The sequence below is a fragment of the Hesperophylax consimilis genome, chromosome 11, assembly GCF_061612785.1.
Source record: "Hesperophylax consimilis isolate HC1 chromosome 11, BYU_Hcon_1.0, whole genome shotgun sequence".
In the NCBI taxonomy this organism is placed as follows: Eukaryota; Metazoa; Arthropoda; class Insecta; order Trichoptera; family Limnephilidae; genus Hesperophylax; species Hesperophylax consimilis.
The window spans coordinates 25,553,570-25,573,230 of record NC_142846.1 but is presented as its reverse complement, the minus strand read 5'-3'; the positions used below and the strand labels follow the sequence as shown (position 1 = coordinate 25,573,230).

General features: G+C 33.2%; 2 protein-coding genes across 2 annotated transcripts in view; both read left to right on the top strand.

Annotated features, from left to right (window-relative positions):
• The window catches only part of LOC149419969 (monocarboxylate transporter 12-like), an 85,484-nt gene extending 73,797 nt beyond the window's left edge, over window positions 1-11,687 (top strand). The window contains exons 3-8 of the mRNA XM_089637397.1: window positions 3,489-3,614; window positions 6,049-6,253; window positions 6,689-6,874; window positions 7,079-8,164; window positions 8,289-8,414; window positions 8,889-11,687. Coding sequence (XP_089493523.1) covers window positions 3,489-3,614; window positions 6,049-6,253; window positions 6,689-6,874; window positions 7,079-8,164; window positions 8,289-8,414; window positions 8,889-9,043 — 1,884 coding nt within the window. The 3' untranslated portion in view covers window positions 9,044-11,687. The remainder of the gene's footprint in view (window positions 1-3,488; window positions 3,615-6,048; window positions 6,254-6,688; window positions 6,875-7,078; window positions 8,165-8,288; window positions 8,415-8,888) is intronic.
• A 1,896-nt stretch (window positions 11,688-13,583) lies between these two features.
• Window positions 13,584-19,661, top strand: part of jef (major facilitator superfamily domain-containing protein 6 jef) — a 38,149-nt gene continuing 32,071 nt past the window's right edge. The window contains exon 1 of the mRNA XM_089637112.1: window positions 13,584-13,892. Coding sequence (XP_089493238.1) covers window positions 13,768-13,892 — 125 coding nt within the window. The 5' untranslated portion in view covers window positions 13,584-13,767. The remainder of the gene's footprint in view (window positions 13,893-19,661) is intronic.

The window sequence follows — 19,661 nt, the reverse complement described above, 5'->3', positions numbered from 1 at the left end:
CATTTTAGTAACGCGTCAAGTTCGAAAAGTGGTTTCTCAGTAGAGCATTTTTGACGGTGCATCCCACTCATTAAGTGCAATGAAATTGTCTTACAAGAATGTAGGTTAATTTTGCATACCTATCCAGTAAGTTAATTTTTCTAATAATGATATTGGAAAAACAAAAAAATGTTCATGTAACGCCTACTGCGCACGTGATCGCTACGCTACTGTGCAGAGCAGATCTCAGTTTGACAGAAGTGTGCCCATTCTTTCATTGTTCTTCGACTGTGGAGAATGGACAATGTAGGCCGCTGGGATGAAATAATTGGTCAATCATCGAATGTCGTCTTAATATGATTAATTGCCTGTAATTGTCTATGAGTTTCCTCTTCTCCGCAGCTTTTGCCTGTGACTCACTTTCTAGGCGAATAAGAGTGTTTTGTTATGAATGCATTGAGCCCACACTCTCCTCGGTACTCTTAAGTAAATGTTTTTTTTTAATAATTGAAACTCAAGTTATTATTCAAAACATATATTTTTTACGTGTTACGATTCCCAACTGCTCACAAACACATGGAGCCAGTGAGACTACTGCATCTCCCATTGTGAGACTGAAGGTAGTGGGAGAGGAAGGAGACGGGGAAGAGGAAGGTCGAGAGTACCTGGCTATGGCGAACTGGTCACTAAACACTGCTTAAGCAACGTTTCAATTCTGAATGGTGGTCTTACACCATTGCGATACTGAAAGTATCTTCCACACTGGAACGTGCAGCAAGTATACTACACATTATATTAAATGAATAAATTGTGAATTTTTTGTTATTTGTTTTGGGGTGTTATGCCGGGTAGCGCTAACTTCTTCTTTAGCCAAAGTTTCGGATAACGTTAATAATAATAATAATAATTGGATAATTTGTAGAGCGCCGTTTTTGTGAAAAATCACCTCAAGGGCGCTGTTAAAGTGTCCATCATCAATTACACATCTGCCCTGATGGTGGACACTGTCCGAAACGTTGGCTAAAGAAGGAGTTAGCGCAACAAGGCACAACACCCCAAAAACAAATAGCAAAAATACTTTTGGCAGTGAAAATATTAAATCATATTTAAATTGTGAAATAACAAAATTAATCAAATAAAATTTACTTGCGCTCACTGGGATATGAACCTGTGACCCTCAGCTTTCTAGTCGAAGGGCTTACCCCTCGACGAAACCGGAGAAAAACGGTTATTGCAATTTATTAAAAATCTCTTCAAATTATTGGCAATCGGGTTAAGAACAGGATTGCAGGCCGTTTCCTGATAACATTTTAGTAAATTACTAATATGTCGGAACACGTGCGTTTGTCTTGATAATATAAAATGACGTAATGCGAAAATGTTAGGATTTTTATTAATACGTGTTCCGACATAGTGATAATACCATTTTTAACTGGATTACGAATAATTTGAAGAGATTCTTAATAAATTGTGGATGCTAACTTTTCTCTGTGTATTGTATAGCAATGGAATTTTCAGTAAAATATTTAACTATTTCCAGCCTGCAAAGTCCTTTCCTCGTGAACAATGCAGCTTAGAAAACCCGTTCAACCACAGACATAGGAATTAATAGACGAGAAGATAATGGCGAGGGGTAAAATCAACTGTTGAAGAACGAAGGGCGTAAGGCTGACTGTGATTCGTCAATAAATCAATCTGACAGTAAATAGGCATCTCGCATTATAATATCACCATTTACTTCTTAAAAGTAAAATCTGCTTTTGAATGAATAGACATTTTTACATGGGAGCGCAAATTACTCGCCACGTTATGAACAAATTTGCGAAGTCCAAATTCGGCAAAAAAATTCGGTTGTATTTTCAGAGTCGAATATTTCGTTTAAGTATTTAGTTAAGACACTTTTATAAATGTTCATAATTTACTTCCCAGCAACCAACCAGCTTTGTGTTTCGCGTCCAGACGTTTCTCGATGTGATAGTATAATATGTTTCTAAAACTGATCTATATTATACGATGTGAATATGCTTAAAATAAAGTAAAATAATGCTTATATATGCAATGTAATACGACAATTGGGTTTATTCTCTTTTTCACATCTATTTTTACAAGTTTTCATAGTACAAGTCAACATTTTGCAGTGTTATTTCGTAAAATGAACCGATGATGCCTCGACCATAGTTCGCACAAGAATGATGACGTCACGTTTTCAAATTTCACTTGAGGCCGTACGCCAGCACAGCCGGTTCCAATGGAACCGGTATGGGGAGTGGGGATAATACGCCTTTAATCACTTAGGGCAGGTCTACTAATATTCATATGTCTATGCGTTCAACCTTAAAAAGTGACAAGACATCGTATCGCGTGTTCCATATTCTACGATTGTGTATATTGTAACTCCAACGAAGCCGGGTAGTAACTACTGATAGGTAAATAAACCTATCTACAAATATTTTGTGTCAATTAGTCGGTAAGCAATCGGCAGCAAATCAAGATTGATTTGTGATTAAGGATTAAGAAAAATGACAATACATTTTTATGATGGTACCTTAAAGTGCAATGTTTACTTAGGTACAAGATAATGTGATTATAATTAGAGATAGGCCACTTATCACTTCTTTTATTTTATTATGTATATAAATTAAAAATGACAGCTTCAAAAGTAACATCTACCGAAATAGCGGGCTATTCAAAATAACACCTCTTATTGGAAAACACTATATATACGTATAGAGTGTGACAAACTTTTTCTTTATTCTTTTTTATGTTTTGTCACACTCTCTGTGATTAGTTTAATTTGTAAACTGATAGTGGTTGTGTTAAGCAAAACTGGTCGATTGGAATAAATTCGTGGTTATAAACTAAAGTGATTTTCCAATTTTTATTTTAATACACCCGTCAATCTTAATATATAAAAATTCAAAATGCGTATGTTTGGGCTCGCAAAACTCGAAAAGTAGTCAAACGATATCGCTGCAGGGTTTGTTCTTATTAGTGCCAGAAGTGTTTAAAGAGCGGTTTAAATAGTAAAAAAAGTCAAAGACGTCCCAGGAATTCTCTGTACCGTAATGAGGTACGAAGTAGAATTATAGTCGATGTAATATAGTTTTTTAACAGTAACATTGTGGTGTATAGTAGTGGATGGTGGAAGAATTCGGAGACACCTGAGAAAGTAGTGTAATATATTGATTAAATATGAGATCGATAAAAATGACGAGAAATAATTAGATCCCAATGGCCGAGTGGTTAGAGGCGTTGTCCCGGTAAAACAGAGTTCATGGGTTCCATTTCCAGTTGAGACCGTTACCTTTTTTATTTTTCTGTGTTTTTTAGATTTATTGGTATTATCTTCTTCTTCAATAAAGTTATTATTGTTTTATTTCAATAATTATTATTTTGTAAAAAACAACTCTTTGTCTCTGGAAACTCCAATAAGCCAAACGATCTTGTATCAATCACTAATTGAAAAAAAAAGTTTGCGTCTGTACTAAAACATTTTGTTTTGTTTCCAGATTGTGCCGCCAGATGGAGGCTGGGGTTGGGTTGTGGTAGGTGCTTCCTTCCTCTGCAACATGTTGGTGGACGGAATCGTCTACTCCTGCGGACTTCTCTTGACGCCGATTGCCTTATCTTTCCAGGTAAACTCTAGTTCAAAATTTGTTCTTATTCGGTAGGTACTCTAACTCTTTCACCACAGTAACACTTGTGTTAATTTGTTAATTAATACTAAAGGTGTATATGCGGTCTCTCCAAGTATGCTTCTGATCAGCTATCATACCGTACTAACTTAATATTGCATTTCTTCACCGTTTGTTAGCAATATCTGCAACGATTTATTTTATTTTTTCAACCCTTCAGGCCTCTGCCGTATTTTGTCATGAGATCAGAGTGTTTCCATTTTGCAATAAAACCCAAATAAATAAATCTGAACATATTCGAAAACCAAAAGTTATTTTTGAAAAGTGATACAACATGCTTTCAAATTGTATTATTTGGAATAAAAAATATTTGTTTTAAAATAAATAAAAATTTAATACTAACAAAACAGTTTTAAAATTGTCTCACATTGCGTTTTTCGTGTAAAAACTGAACTAAAATTAGTGATTAGTGATTGAAAACACACAATTTACTAGAATGTTTAAATATTATTTTTCATAATAAATAATATATATTATTTTAAAACATGATTTGATAATGTGGGCTTTACCCGTGCTGAGTGTTATTTCATAAATTATAAACATAAACATATTATTATATGAATTATAAATATTAATATATTATTATATAAATAATAAAAATATTATTATATAAATAATAAAAGATAAATATACTATTATATACATTAACCTAATTCTTTTCATTTCATGAAAAATAATTCGATTTTTCATATAACTTTCTCAAATTGCGGTCGGAACTTTTGATTTCATAGAGGTGTGCATTTTTTTGTTGGTTAACTTCTAGATATGAATACTTAGCGTTATCTCTCTCTAACGCCGTTTAGATCATATTTCTAATCACGAGAATAAGGAAGACACAACCATTCCCATGAGGCCTTTTGAGTTGTTCCCAAAAGCGAACAAATTATCCTGAGGATATTTTTTAAATATTCATAAAAATTTTAAAAAAATTAGAATTAAGTAACATTAAATAAGCTTTAAAAAAATCCCTGATTAACGAACATGTCGTTAAAAGTGCCAAAGAAATTTTATAAAACTGAATTCGAAATCTAATGTGGAAATCAGGAACAACTTTTTCATTTTAACTTGTTTTGTATTTCAATGTATTACATATATAATTAAAAAGAATATAAATGGTCGAGTGATTAATGACGCCTGTCCCGATAAGACAAGAGATCCTGGGTTCAATTACTGGTTGTGAACTTTATCTTTTTATTTTTCTCTGTCTTGTTCTGTTTCATGTTTCGTTCTATTAGTATTATCTGATTTCAATCTTTCCTCTTTATTTTGTATTATTTTCTTTGCGGAATAACAAAATAATGTTTGTTTTGGTAATAATGGGTAATAATCGATTCTAGCAAATGAGTAAGAAATTAGAGAAAACGGAAAACAACACATCTTTTCTCATTCTTACCAAATCGTTTTACAGCTGTGTTTTTATTGATGGCCGATAGTAAAACATCGATTAATGACAGATTAATTAAGAAAACCAATTAAATTGGACTAACCGTTCATTACTTGTATATCTACAATAACGAAATAATAGTTTCATCCATCAAAAATGTATATTCCATCCAGTTCATTCGATCCGGACACTTTTATTCTTGCACTCATCAAATTGTTCTCAATTTATGTGTAAAAAAGTGGGTGTGTCAAGCCTACGCAAGACAGAAGTGAAACTTCTAGTATTCCTCTCTCTCTATTTTCATTTCATCATCTCTATTTTCTCTCTTAGGTTAGTTTGAAAATTAGAGGTTAAATAATTCAACGACGAAGCATGGATTTGCTTTTTCTAATATTTTCTTATAGATGAATGACGTTCGATTAATGTATAGTTCCAAAAATTTTCAATTTATTCACAAGTATACAATATTACATAAATAACAATATTACAATTAAAAATTACAAAGAAATTACAATGACAATTTACCAATCATGTGCCATTTTCATTGTCAATTTCATGAATATCATTTCCTAATGTCGTGATAATTGGGTTATGGTAACTAAAGTGCGAGATATATACATGAGCACTTAAATCCTTAATGAATCGTGCAAAAACTGCATCGATTGTTGTCCCGTGTCGGGAGAGAACGTTCGTGAGCGGCTCCCCCACCTCAACAAGCGCATATGGTGAGAGAGGGACAGTGAACGGTGAGCGGTGGTGGGGGTACCCGCATTTTCGTGTCGATCCTGACTCGGTTTTACTCCGTCCCAGAAAATTCATTACGCGCCTAAAGAAGTTTCACTTCAAAAAAAAACAATTTATTGGCAAATATATGAAAATAGTTTGTTACATTAATTACTTTTCTCTGCCGTTGAATAATTCTTGAAATTTCCTGGAATCTTTCGTCTAAGTCAATACTGATTTATTAATCTAGATATTGTTTGATTTTAGGTGTCTGAAGCCAAGGTGGCATTTGTGAGTTCCTTGCTCTCAGGATTTTATCTGTTGGCAGGACCCTTTGTGAGTGCCCTTGCCAACCGATATGGCTTCCGAAGCGTCACCATGATGGGAGCTATCGTGAGCTCTATTGCCTTTGGACTTTCCTATTTTGCCAATTCCTTGGCATATCTCTATCTTGTCTTCGGAGTCTTGGGCGGTAATAATAACAATTTTTTAATTTTAATTTTGTAAACTTTAGAATAAATTCTTCACCATTATTGGTAGATTCAAAGTGATCTCGATTAAATTTTGTGGAGTTCCCAGCTTTTCAATAAATAGATTTGTCAAACCATTATGAGATTCTGCAGGACCAAAAAACTACGATGAGCTGGCTATGAGAAAAAAATGCCAGAAGCAAGGACATTTAAAATCTTAAAGTAAGTTCTTCTGGGGACTCGGCCCAGAGACAAATCAAGGAAGAGGCAAACTGACAGAAGGAGATTAATGAAGGAGAAAAGGTCCGAGGACTGCAGACAAAAGACTAGTCAAATTGGAGTGGAGGCCAAATCCCATTCCGAGATAGTTACATTCCGTAATTATGATGAAAAAAAAAAGTGTCAAATAGTGTAATCACGCTGTTGTTTGTTTGCAGGGATCGGATTATCAATGATCTACATTCCGGCTGTCATCACAGTTGGCTTCTATTTCGAGAGATGGAGGGCGCTGGCCACTGGTATTTCCATGTGTGGCTCCGGAGTGGGAACCTTCTTGTTTGCTCCTATCACTTCCGAGCTCATCAAGCAATTTGGATGGAGAGGAACCATTCTTATTCTTGCAGGTAAACATAAAAATATAATAACTTTAGCATAATCCTGTATAATACATATATTCTCCTATGTACACTGCATCATGTATCACTTTTATGTAAAAGCCTTTTTAGGCGTATATATATATATATATATAAATAAATAATTCCTGACACATGATTATTTAAGTGATCGTTTCAAAAACACGATTTAAAAATATTTTTTTTTGATTTCAGGTTTGATCTTGAACTGCATCTTGTTCGGAACTATGTTCAGGCCACTGAAACCAACAAAAGTAACACTGCCCAATTCATCTACCCACGAAAGTGTCAAGGATACTAAGGAAGAAATGGAAAAGCTGATGGGAAAGAAACTAGATCAAGGTTTCTTGTTCCCAATAGAAATGCAAAACAAAAGTACTCCACATACATGGATGGGAGTGGCTCCGAACCCAACCTACCCTACAGCTGCTGAAATATTTAAAAAAAGCTTAACAGATCTGGAAATGAGAAGATCTTCAGCCAATTCTGCTGTAATAAAATCTCACGTTTCTAATGGCCACTCCAAACCTTCGAAGAACCTTCCCGATCCGGTCAACGAGAAAGATGAAACCGTCGACGATTCCATGAATGAGAATCTAGCTCCATTGATCACCGATGGTCAGAAAATAACCGTATTAGTAAACGAGGATAGCAGCAACGGAGAAAGGAGACACACTCTGACAGGACGTTATCCCAAGGAACATAATCGCAGCAGAAGAGGAACTCTGACAGGAGAAGCTCCCAAAGTATCTCGCCCCATGTACCGTGAAGATATCTTCTTCGGTGGTAGCTTAAAGAAAATTCCCCAGTATCAAAGTCATACATCTATTGGGTACCACATGTCCGTTACACATTTGCCAACTGTGGAAGATGTGGCTGAAGAGGAAAACTCTTCGTGCACACTTTGCCCAGAAGCTGTCAAAAGGACTCTGGTCACCATGTTAGATTTCAGCCTTTTGAAGTCCCCGTCATTCATGCTGCTTGCTCTGAGTGGATTGTTTTCCATGATGGGATTCTTTGCCCCGATTATTTACGTGACCAAGAGGGCCATGAGTGAAGGCATGCCAGAAAGTCAGGCTTTGTGGCTGGTGAGTGTGATTGGCATCGCTAACACAGTCGGTAGGGTACTGTGCGGAGTCTTGTCATCAATTGAAGGAGTAAATGCCCTGTGGATCAATAACTTTGCCATCACTATTGGTGGATTAGCAACAATGTTCAGCGGAGTGAGCTATGCTGCTGGATACCAGTTCACATATTGCGTTATTTTTGGATTATCAATTGGTGAGTGTACCAAACGTCCAAAGTATAAATTTTATGCACATGGTGTATTATTTAAAATTTTTGGTCGGATGAATTGTGTACCTACATTGGTAAATTACAAGTTGTCAATGTTTTACCTTTCCAGCTTGTTTCGCGTCCCTGAGGTCCATCATTGTTGTAGAGATGATGGGATTGGAGAAACTGACCAATGCTTTTGGTCTTCTTATGATGTTCCAAGGATTTGCAGCTATTATTGGAGCGCCTATTGCGGGTAACAATAAATATTTTTTCTTAACTTTTCAGTGAAAAACGAACGAGGGGAAAAGCTATCTCTTTAGAATTCCATCACTTGTCTTGCTGGGGTGCCGCTCTATCAACTAAGATAATGGGAGCCTATCTCCTTCGGTCATATTTAACTGTATAATACTTCGAATAAGAACTGCCAACATTCTTAATTTTCTCACCGCACATTTTTATTGACTGCCATCTTTATGTACGATCGCAAGATTCAACTCTAACTAAATGCCATCTAGACAGTGTCTTGGATAAATACATATTTTATTTATTTTATATATGGGATAGGGTACCATTAGCTCAGTTGATATAGCAGCGCCCCGGTAAGGAGAGGGTCCTGGGTTCAAGTCCTAGATGCGACCGGATCTTTTTCTTTTTCAATTTATTTCTCGTTTAAGAAGCTAATATTGTCTTCAATAATTAAAAATAATAAATTATTTTCTGATTTCAGGCGTATGCATGGACTACACGGGCAGCTATGACGCATCGTTCTACATCGCTGGAGGACTTTACACATTCTCCGCGTTCCTCTGCTATCCTTTAGCAATAGTTTCAAAATGGGAGAAGGAAAGGGAACCCGCCCCCAAGAAGTCTGGACCTGTGTGAATACTTCATATTGACCTTTGATGCAATACATATTCTGTGGGGGTGAAAGTGTCTAGTGCGGAGTTACGAGGAAAAGATATATAAGTTCTAAAAAGTTGTAAAATTCATTGACATATCAACATTTGTTTACGATCAGTTTGTTACGTGAAAATATTGACAGCTAAACCAGATACTTAACAGAGCTTTTTGAATATTTATAGAAATAGTCAGTTAAAATGAGTCATTTTTTTATATTCACATACCTATGTATAGAATTTCAGCATACTTAGAAGTTATTGTTGAATTCGAAAATGTCAATTATATCTAACAGAGTTTTGTTTTTAATTCGACATCCTTGATTTTTCAAATACATAAATTTATAATTTGGCGTAGAAATCTTAAAATATATCATCAAATAACTTAAATTATTTATATAATATACATTTATAATAATAATAGCATAAAAAGTCTGCGAGATTTTTTGAAATACGTAAGTATGGTATACGTAAATTTGTTTTTTTTTTTAGATTTATTTTTTAGTAAGCAAGGATTTTAATTTTAAAAACAGCTCGAAATATGATACTGTATTTCAGAATAAATAAATTGAGAATGATTAATACAGTTTTAAAAAATGAAGTACGATTTGAAATCGGAAAATGGTAATTAATTCCTAATTCAACCAATACAATAAAACCTATATGTTAAATTAACATCAATTTATTAAACGTTTAAATGTTAATACTCTGCTTTAGCAATATGCGTTTGTTCCTACATAATATTAAGATGTTTCCAGTAAGAACTTATGTTAAATTCATGCAGTAATTTCTCATGCCATACATAATATATATATTTAAAATAAATTGGTTTGCATATAATTAATACAATATACAAGGCAAACAGGGTTTGAATAATTTGATAAAAATAATGTCTTGCGAACTTTAAAAAAAAATTACAGTTATTCTTATTTTTAATTAATATTCGCATCACATCTTAACAATTTCAATAAGTATAACTAAAGTGATATTTTTTAGAAAAGTTAAATAAAATCCGTTTTTTTTAAATGGGATGATTTTCTTCTCAGTTTTGGGAGTTCATCTTCTTCTTCTCAGCTTTGGGAGTTTTTTGTTGTTGTTTAGGTACATTTTTTAAACTCTAAATAAATCCATCCTTTTTTGGATGTTTTATTAATTTAATTATTCTGTTGTTAATTTTATAACATTAATAAAACTGTGTTTTTATTTATATAATTTAATTTTAAACATTACATTATTTAGTAGTATTTTAATTTAAGGAGACTTATGACACTAGTCAGGCCACGAAGACATTTTATCATGGTTGAAAAAAAACTGAGGCTAAGCCAAAAAACACAAAAAATAAATATAACAGATAAAATAAATTTATGTCTTCCCGTTTATTTTTTGTCCGCTTAACTTTTTCGTAACTTCTTCCTTTTTAATTTGATGTTCGTTAAAATTTAATCTTGCAATTTGAACTCGATTAGAAATGTGTTTAAAATCCTTATAGTAATCTTGCTCATAATTATGTAGCCAATCAAATTATACCCTGGAAACCAAAGCGTAGATAAAAAATGCATTTTAGTATCTGAGAAGCTTAAATTATTGGACTACCTTTTGAAGGGGCGTTTTTTTTTGTTAATTTCCAATAAAAAAACATTCCAAAAATTACAATTGAATAAATACTTGAAAAAAAAATGTTTCGATGTCAATTTCATATACGAAAAATCTAAGGTGCTTTTTAGGTTTATGTGAGATAGATAGAAAAATATTATTATTATTATACGCATAAGGCAAATATTATTACTTTAAGGGAATAAATCTGCTCTTTTGTAGATGGCGCTAATTTAAGTATATTAGGAAAAAACACTTAATGCAAGTTATGCTTCAAAATAATAAGATGAATTATTTATTTGCCAATAAAATTAATAGTTTTATCCGTATACAAACTCAATTCTTTCAAGAAAGGCATACCGATACATTCTTGGATTGAATCACCGATAAAATAATAATTATAATAATTGGGCATTTTATATAGCGCTGTTTTTTGTGTAAAATCACCTCCAGAGCGCTGTTTGGCACACTATTGTATTTGTATGCCTTTGTATAAGGACACTAGACACAACTATTTATTCTTATTCATATTGTGTATATACGGGGGTAGATAAATAATTCATCTGATTATTTTGAAGCATAACTTGCAAGCAGTATTTTTCCTAAAATGATTAAATTAGCGCCATCTATGAGAGAGCTGATTGTGAATTATTTTTAGTACCCCTTAATGGAGTATGTAAAAATCACAACCATAAAAGTGAGAAGATTGTTAAATGTTAAATAAAAATAAAGTTTGTACATAACAACATAAAAAACCTCTGCAAGTAATTGTAAAATTTTCAACCCAATTAATTAAAAAAAAAATTGCTAATGCATTTAACGATCAATAAATTGCATTTTACTTTCTGATAATAATTTAGAACCTTTAAAAAGTTCCTTCTGACCAACAAAGCATAATTGTTAATTTGACATTAAAGTGACTGGCAAATATAATTATAAATGTGTCAAAGGCCTAAAAACCTTAATTTAAATAGAATTATCATATCAATACACTTGTAAATATAAATACTGTGAATTTAAAATACGCATACTTAATAGGTAAATAAATATATGATTGTAAAATGATTTTTTAATAAAAATTGAAACTAATATTTTATAATGAATCTTTTTTATTTTATTTATTACTCATTTCATTGAAAATTAAATTTACAAAGTGTTTGAATTCCAGTGGCGCTCATAAATTCGGAAATTTATGAAACAGGTAGAAAATGGTGAGAGGAAGAATAAAAGGTTTGTATGATAATAATAATAATTGGATGACTTGTATAGCGCCGTTTTTGTGCAAAATCACCTCAAGGGCGCTGTACATACTTATAATACATTTCTACAGTGATCTATGTTATTGCCTAACTATTTATGGAGACAATATACAGTACAATACTTACCTGGTAGGTCACTTGAGTTAAACACTTAATTAACATTATCAAATCCTGTATCGAAATTTAGATACAGGATTTAGGAAATAATTGGAAAATTGAATATAACTGGACTTTCTCTTAGGAATGGTATATTTAATTTAAGGAGTTGGTAGATAGTCGTGGGGACATAGACACTGTACAGACAGGGGCAATCATGTGACGTTTAAACGTTTTACTGAAAAGTTCTTACCATGATTGTTGATATCTCACCAGAGAATTTAAGTAAAAATAATTTTGGATCTTTCTTAAGATATAGCAGCAGTTAAATTTGATGCTCCTTATTTTGAAATTTTTTAAAAGCTTATTTATAAACTAAATCAATTGATAGGTAGGTAGAATTGCCAGCAAATGGTCGGATCAAGAGTTGGGATCGAGTTTATAGTGATAAATGTATTCATATAATAAGTTGGCGTTTATTGTTCATATTTGAATTATAATTCAGTTAATGCCGCCGTGGTCACTTAAAATGAAAAATCCATAATTATTTGAACCCTGCATAATTATTACACGTTGAAGGTAATTTTAACTAATACAACAATACCAACGTATTAACTAATACAACAATACCAGCATTTAACTAACACAACAATACCAACATTTAACTAATGCAACAATACCAACATTTTAACTAATAGAACAATACCAACATTTTAACTAATACTACAATACCAACATGTTAACTAATACAACCATACCAACATTTTATCTAATACAACAATACCAAATTTTAACTAATACAACAATAACAACATTTGAACTTATACAACAATATCAACATTTTTGAATTATCGTAATTAGGCAACGAAAAATTAAAAAAAACTCTAGTGTTAAGTGCAAAAGAATCCCAATAATTTGATTCTAAATATCTTACTAGAAATAATATTTTTATAAATGAACTCGAGCAATCATTGAAGAGCATAACTTCTACAGAATATACCTAAGAAAGGTGTGTCAAATTATTACAATTACGATAAGATTTATATATATATATATATTAGGGTGTCCCAGGACATAATCAAGAATTTTTTTTCATGAATTTAAATATGCATACCCTCTTATTTTATTTAATTTGATCCCAATAACTTATATAATAAATATTATTTTGATTAAACAACTGCAACCCGTGCCGACTTGCATCGAAAGATGTCAGTACTTGTACATTAAGACACCAGCGAGCAAGTGTTTTGTCATTAGAGGGTATGCGTTAAAAAATAACAACTTTAATTTTTTTGGGACACCCTAATATATATATAGAAAACCTCTTAATAAAATTACTTTTCGCATGTCACTTTGTATCGCGGAAAATAATACCGATGTCCAAATAAGAATTGACTTACAAATCAAACAGCCTTATTTTCCCGGCTATTTTCCTCGTTTCCCGATCGGCAAGCTTCGTGTGTTTCCGCGAAGCCGAACTAGATGTCGCTTTCGGCGCACGCGCATTTCCCTAGACTTATTGATCCAATTTTCTCCCAGCCGCTTGAATCGATCCGATGTATTAGAGTACCGAATCATCAACTCTGCACACAACACTTCCCGCAGAAGTGATAAACGCATTAATAACTCATCTTTCATACGTAAGATTTTAGAGTTAAATAATAATAAATGCGGTAGATTTGACGGACATTGTGTAATATCACTTGCGGATTTCGCGTGAGATTTGGCGGGGTGTTTTAGGGCCTGATTTGAGGGATTAAAGATGCAGCAAGGTGGATCTGAGATGGACGAGTACGGGGGGTATGGGGGCCAGCAAAGGCCTCCACCAGGACCTTCGATAAGGCCTATGGTAGACCCTGAAGCTGCAGGAGAAGTGGACCCTACAAGGTTAGTAAATTTACAATATTAAACGCTTTTATATACGATTACCAATAGCCGTATGTTATGATTCACGATAGATTCTGAATACCGTTAAAACATTAAAATAAGCAATTTATCAAGTAAGCAGCATTAAAACTTTTTTGAAAAATATTTTAATATTTTCTACAACTTTTCCTGATATCTATATGTGACGCCTGAAAAAACGAGTTCCCGCAAAAGTCTTAGCACCAAATTCAAAATGACAGAAATTGCATGAAGGTGTCAAGGAATTTTAACATTTTCACGCTCCTAAATACATTAAATTGTTTAATTAATCTTTCATATTTTTAAGTAAAGGGTTTGGTACCTAGTCACGTACTTAAGTTAAGCCAAATCAAGGACAAGCATTTTCTTGAACGGTTTTCGATGATTATTTTATATTTATATGAATGGATTTATGTAAAGAAAATTGGTTTAATATCAAATTTGTTGCTTAAAAAATTTTATTTAACGAAAAGAAAAATATTTGATGATCTCTTTTAATTACTAAATGAAGTTTCGCAAAGGTTTGATAATTACTTTACAGAATTATTTCTTGCAAATTTTAATGATGAAGTTCAGCCTTTTATAAATATATAATGTTACATAACTAGGATATAACCGGACTCAGAACTTGTCTGAATCGAAATGTTACATGTCAGTTAATTCAAATTGATTTGACATATCAATTTTCAATCGACCAGTTCTTTTCAAATTTTACTGCAAATTTAATAGATTTATGCTGTCTCTATGGGTTTTCGTATCTCTAAAGTCACAAATTTCAAATGACAGGTAACGTCGTTATAATCATAAGCTAATTTTAGAATATTTATTACATCTAGGTCAGATTTGATATAATATTCCAAAATGTTTGAAGTTGCAATTTTGCTGTAAGATGTTATAAATAATTGAGTAACATTTTTTAAATTTACAGTTTTGAGATGTTTATTTCAGGTTGAAACTAATTAGTAATATAATAAATATTTGGATTAAATTATAACTTCATGTTTTTATAAAAAACATAAACGGTGTCCGGAAACTCGTAGTACAAGCGGGAAAATGATGAATCCACATTCCATTTGGAGTCTATTTTGTGGTATAACTTTATTGTTTTTAGGCATCGTTTTCCGTCAAATTGGAAAAAAACAATCACTAGGGGTTTAATGTCAGGTGTTTATGTTTTTTCAAATGCGTCGTAGAGTACATCCAAATCCAAAAGTTTTTTTTAACCATTTAACTGCCGGAAAGAAGTTAAAAAAAATAAAAACTCATACCGTTTTTAATTTTTTTTACTATCTATGTATCACCAATTTTCCGCTAGTAATACGAGTTTCAGGACACTGTGTATGTAACAAATTTCGAACTTTATTTCCTCATCGTCGCATTGAAGAAATAGGGAACCGCCGCCACGGGAAACAATTATTACATAACAAACACCCCTGTAATATGTCACCCCGAGTGGTTCGCTACGTTTGGTGATTTAACAGGGTTGCCCGGGTTGATGGGGTGAGGTTTGGCTAGGTCTTGGCGGAGGATGCGTTTACCCACTACGGCTCAGATCGGGAGGTATGTTTAATTGAACCTTTTGACCTCTCCAGCAGGACTCTCTCTCAACTCATCGCCTTGATCCGCAGTGGAAGGGATGGATTCATACGTCACTCCTGGAAACATTGACCCCCAGATTCCTACCCACCCCTCATACCTTTCCCTTCCCAGAACTTTCTTTCCTTCCCTTCAAAGACCCTCCCTACAGCATCTCCAAATATGACAGGCCCTGAGAGGATTTTTTTCCTAGGGACCTCCCGTGTGGAGCTAATGTAAAAAGACGACTGTTAATTTAAATTTAGGGTAAGGTGTAGTTTAAGTATGGCGAACCACAAATATTTTTTTTGAAAATATGTAACATGTTCTAAATTTTTTTTTGCCAAAATGCCAAGTGTGTCTCCAAAAAACTCATGAGGGGACGCTACTAATAAAATTGATTTTAATAAATTAGCGATAATTTCAAATATGAAAATCGGGCAGGGTATTGTTTTTAAATTTTATGCATTTTTCACCGTTTTTCAATCAAAACTGAATTTGAAAAAAAAAATTTGCGTACTTAAAATTAAAAGTGTAATTGATGATCTGATGGATTCTCCCTTCGTCGCTCTATATCACTCGAAGTTTTAAATTTTCAAAGACATGTTTACTGACAAAGAATATTATTTCGTCTCGGAAAAAAAACTTAGTTCACTGTTTTTTTGATAACCAAGTAAGGTATAATTTAAATTCCAGTTTTTAGAATTGTTTTTATTTTTTATTTTACTGTTCTGTTTACCTACTGCTTTTTTATATCGATAAACAACTTATTGAAATAGCTTACACAAATTAACATAATAATCAATTTAAAAACAACATAACTCTTAATTATTTTTGTGAATTCAGCACATTTCTTGCAATTTTCGTGAAGTTTGGTGCATTTAATGCACACGTAATTTTTTCCTTGTATTTTTCCGCTCTTTAATTATACCTAAAGGGTGTCTGGGGGTTAAGTGCACAAACTTCGGGAGGTGATTCTTCGTGATGGTAGAAGTACGGAAGATAATTAACTTTTTTAGAAATTTCGTTGTTTTTTTAAACAATTCAACTGTTGTACCAGCAGACCACTATAAGTGCCCATTTTATCTTATAAAACCATCGCTTATTTCGCCTAACAACTGGCTTCGCAAAAGTATTTTGAAAAATGCTGAATATTATCATGAGCGAGCTATTTATCTAGAACATATTAAATTCCCCAGATGATTCGCATTATTAAACGATGAATCATGCCTTGAATCTGCTTTTTTCAATTCCAAACGAATATGTTAGTGATAAGACGCGTAGATTTTTTTAGTCGTAAGAAGAAAGGGTTGAAACAAAAACAAAAAACGAAAATAGTAGAAGTTAGCATCCCGCTTAAGAAATAATGTTCTGAGACTGAAAGGAGTGGGGGGGGGGTGAGTCAAAGGGGTCGGTGGAGGAAGGTTGGGAAGTACCTCTCGTTACCAGATAACGCTAAATCCATTTTAAGTAAAGTTTCAATTCTTAATGGTAATACTATGAGTAGGAACTTTCCAATATATACTCAGGAATTCTGTGCAAATACTCAAATTAAATTATTTGCCGACTGTGAGCCAAAGAGTTTTTTTGCTCTGCCGTATAAATCGTAATACAGATAATTTAATTCATTAACACAGCTTCACGGCATACCTTCTTAACTTAGATTAATTCATTTATTGTTTTTGTGTTTAATTCGTAGAACTCCACTTAAATTATTAAGTTTTGCAAGTATTTTATGGTTTTTGCTATTGTTACAGCAGTTTCGGCTTTCAAGGCCTAATAATTTCGCCTAAGGGTTGAGACAAATTACGCTGTACGCATCAAAGAATTTTATTTAACACAATATCGCTCGCCGTACAATCCCGTACAGACATGTTAGCTGATATGTTATAAGTGTGGGCGTGGCGATGGTGATACGCCGTGATCTGCTAGCGAGGAGATATTTGAAAATGAGGCAAGGGAGCGGGTTTCATCAATTTAGGGAGCGCCGTGACAACGCGGCTGTCATCTGCCAAGGTGTCAGATCACATATAAAGAAATGATATTCTGCGGCAGTTCCCCAATTGATCTGACCCCTTCTCCTGAGGAAGCTTATAGTGTAGTGAGACACCTCAACATACAATCTGCATAGGCCACTCCCAAATAAGCTTTGGTGGGTATGGCGTAATGTGTCTTAGGCTTAATTGTAAGGAGGAATTTAAGGGAGTCGGGAAATTTTTTTTTTCAAACAATTGCTTCGAAAGAGATTACAAAATCTGATGTGGTTACTTTTCTCCAGAAAAATTGCCGAATGTTTTGAAGTAAAATCATATTTATTTTCTGCGTACTTGGATTATTTCTTCTCGCGAAAATAGGTCAAGGAAAGTGGACAAAAAATCAGATATCTTGGGAGGAGTTGACCTAATTTTATCACAAGAACTTGCTATAGTCGTAATAATTAACAAATGTACCACATATGTAATATGATAATAATAAAATGTATCCTTGGAGGTTTGGAGTCGGACATAAGTCGAGCTCCTTTGTTAACTTCTTTCGTCATCCAAAACAAGGGGGATTTCTCACAAGAGTTTGTAGGTGCATAAATATAACTCGAATAATAACACCTATGTTATATTACTTAATATTTACTAATTGTTTATAAATGCATCAGATGAACCAGCAACAAAGGTAAGATGATGTCGTAGGGCCTTTTAGAAATAGACTGTGATAACTTTAAGCAATTATTTGACAATAATGCAAAATTCGTTGAAAATATGAGTTGACGCTTTCTGTTTTTAAAGCATAGATAAATGATACAAATGTAATTTTTATGTAGATTACTTAAGGTAAAATGAGACACAGATATTGATGGAAATGATGCATAATAGATTTAAAACAAATGACAGGTAAGAAATGAAGTTAAATATTTTAAATAGGACGACACAACACTCAACACATACTCGGAGCATTTTTTACCATAAAGGTTATCACTCCGTTTTATCTTTATCGTATACTTGAATAATATGGAACCAACAGGACTACCTACAACTACATCTTGCATTAATTTTTACTGGTAAATTGGCATTTCAAACTCCGTACAAAACTCCTAATAGAAAATACGTTCTAAGCACTGACGTCAGAAGAGATAGACTTGCCTTAACATGAAATTCGGGGATCATCGAGCTGGATACAAACCACGTAACAAAATTTTTGACACAACGAGGGTTCGAGAAAGCGCAGTCTATTGAGGGACTTTTCTACACAGGATTAGAACGTTCCTCGTTTGTTTGTTCCCCTCGCCTTATGGGCAGCTCTATGTATTCCAAACTCTGTGGTTCTGAGCGAAAAACCGTAGTGGTTTAAAATAAACTGATTAAATTTCTTGCGACCCGAATTCACAGGTCGAGAGTTTTTAGTTGCCTGAGAGATAAAATTTTCTGCTTTACAGTTTATATACTATATTGTATTTAATAGAATACCCAGAGTAAATTAAAACCAAGATTGGTGTCAACATTTCCAAAATCTGATTAAACTCAATTTTCTTTAATTAAGATTGCTTATTTTTTGTTAAAAGCGGTAGACACCAAAAACACATTGATATATTTTATTTTCCATCAAACTCAACTTTGTGCCTAACGCTTTCCCTTTAGGTAAATTCGAAAGTAAATTGACGCAATTAATTACGTTCGAGTGAAGAGTCAATTTATTTTGAAATTTGATTTAAATTGAATTGTTTGTTTCGAGCAAGTCGCCCGAGTAAACGTATAATTAAATTGGGGTTTTCATGGGACGGTGAGCAACAATTTGATTTTGAATTGGTTTAGATACTTAATTTAATTGCGCAATCAACTTATAGCTCGATGTGGTATCTACCACACAATTTTTGTAAAACAGAAAGTGACAAGGTACAGAAAGGTAGTTTTGTGGCACGGTGACTTGAAATCCTCTTCAAAATCATACACACATCTTTCACAGTTCAAGCATAACGTTTCCAAAACAATCGGCCCATTGTGGAATAGAGTGCGCTCTTCAAAGCCATTTTTAGTGCAAAAATAGGTTTTTTCTCACTATGTTTCAAAATTCCCTTTCCTTTACTTGTCGGTTCCCCACCTGAAGTCACATTATACCGGGTGTCCCGGGGTAAAGATTCTACATGATTTTAGAAGTAGATATTACAAATAACCTTTTTCAAAAGAT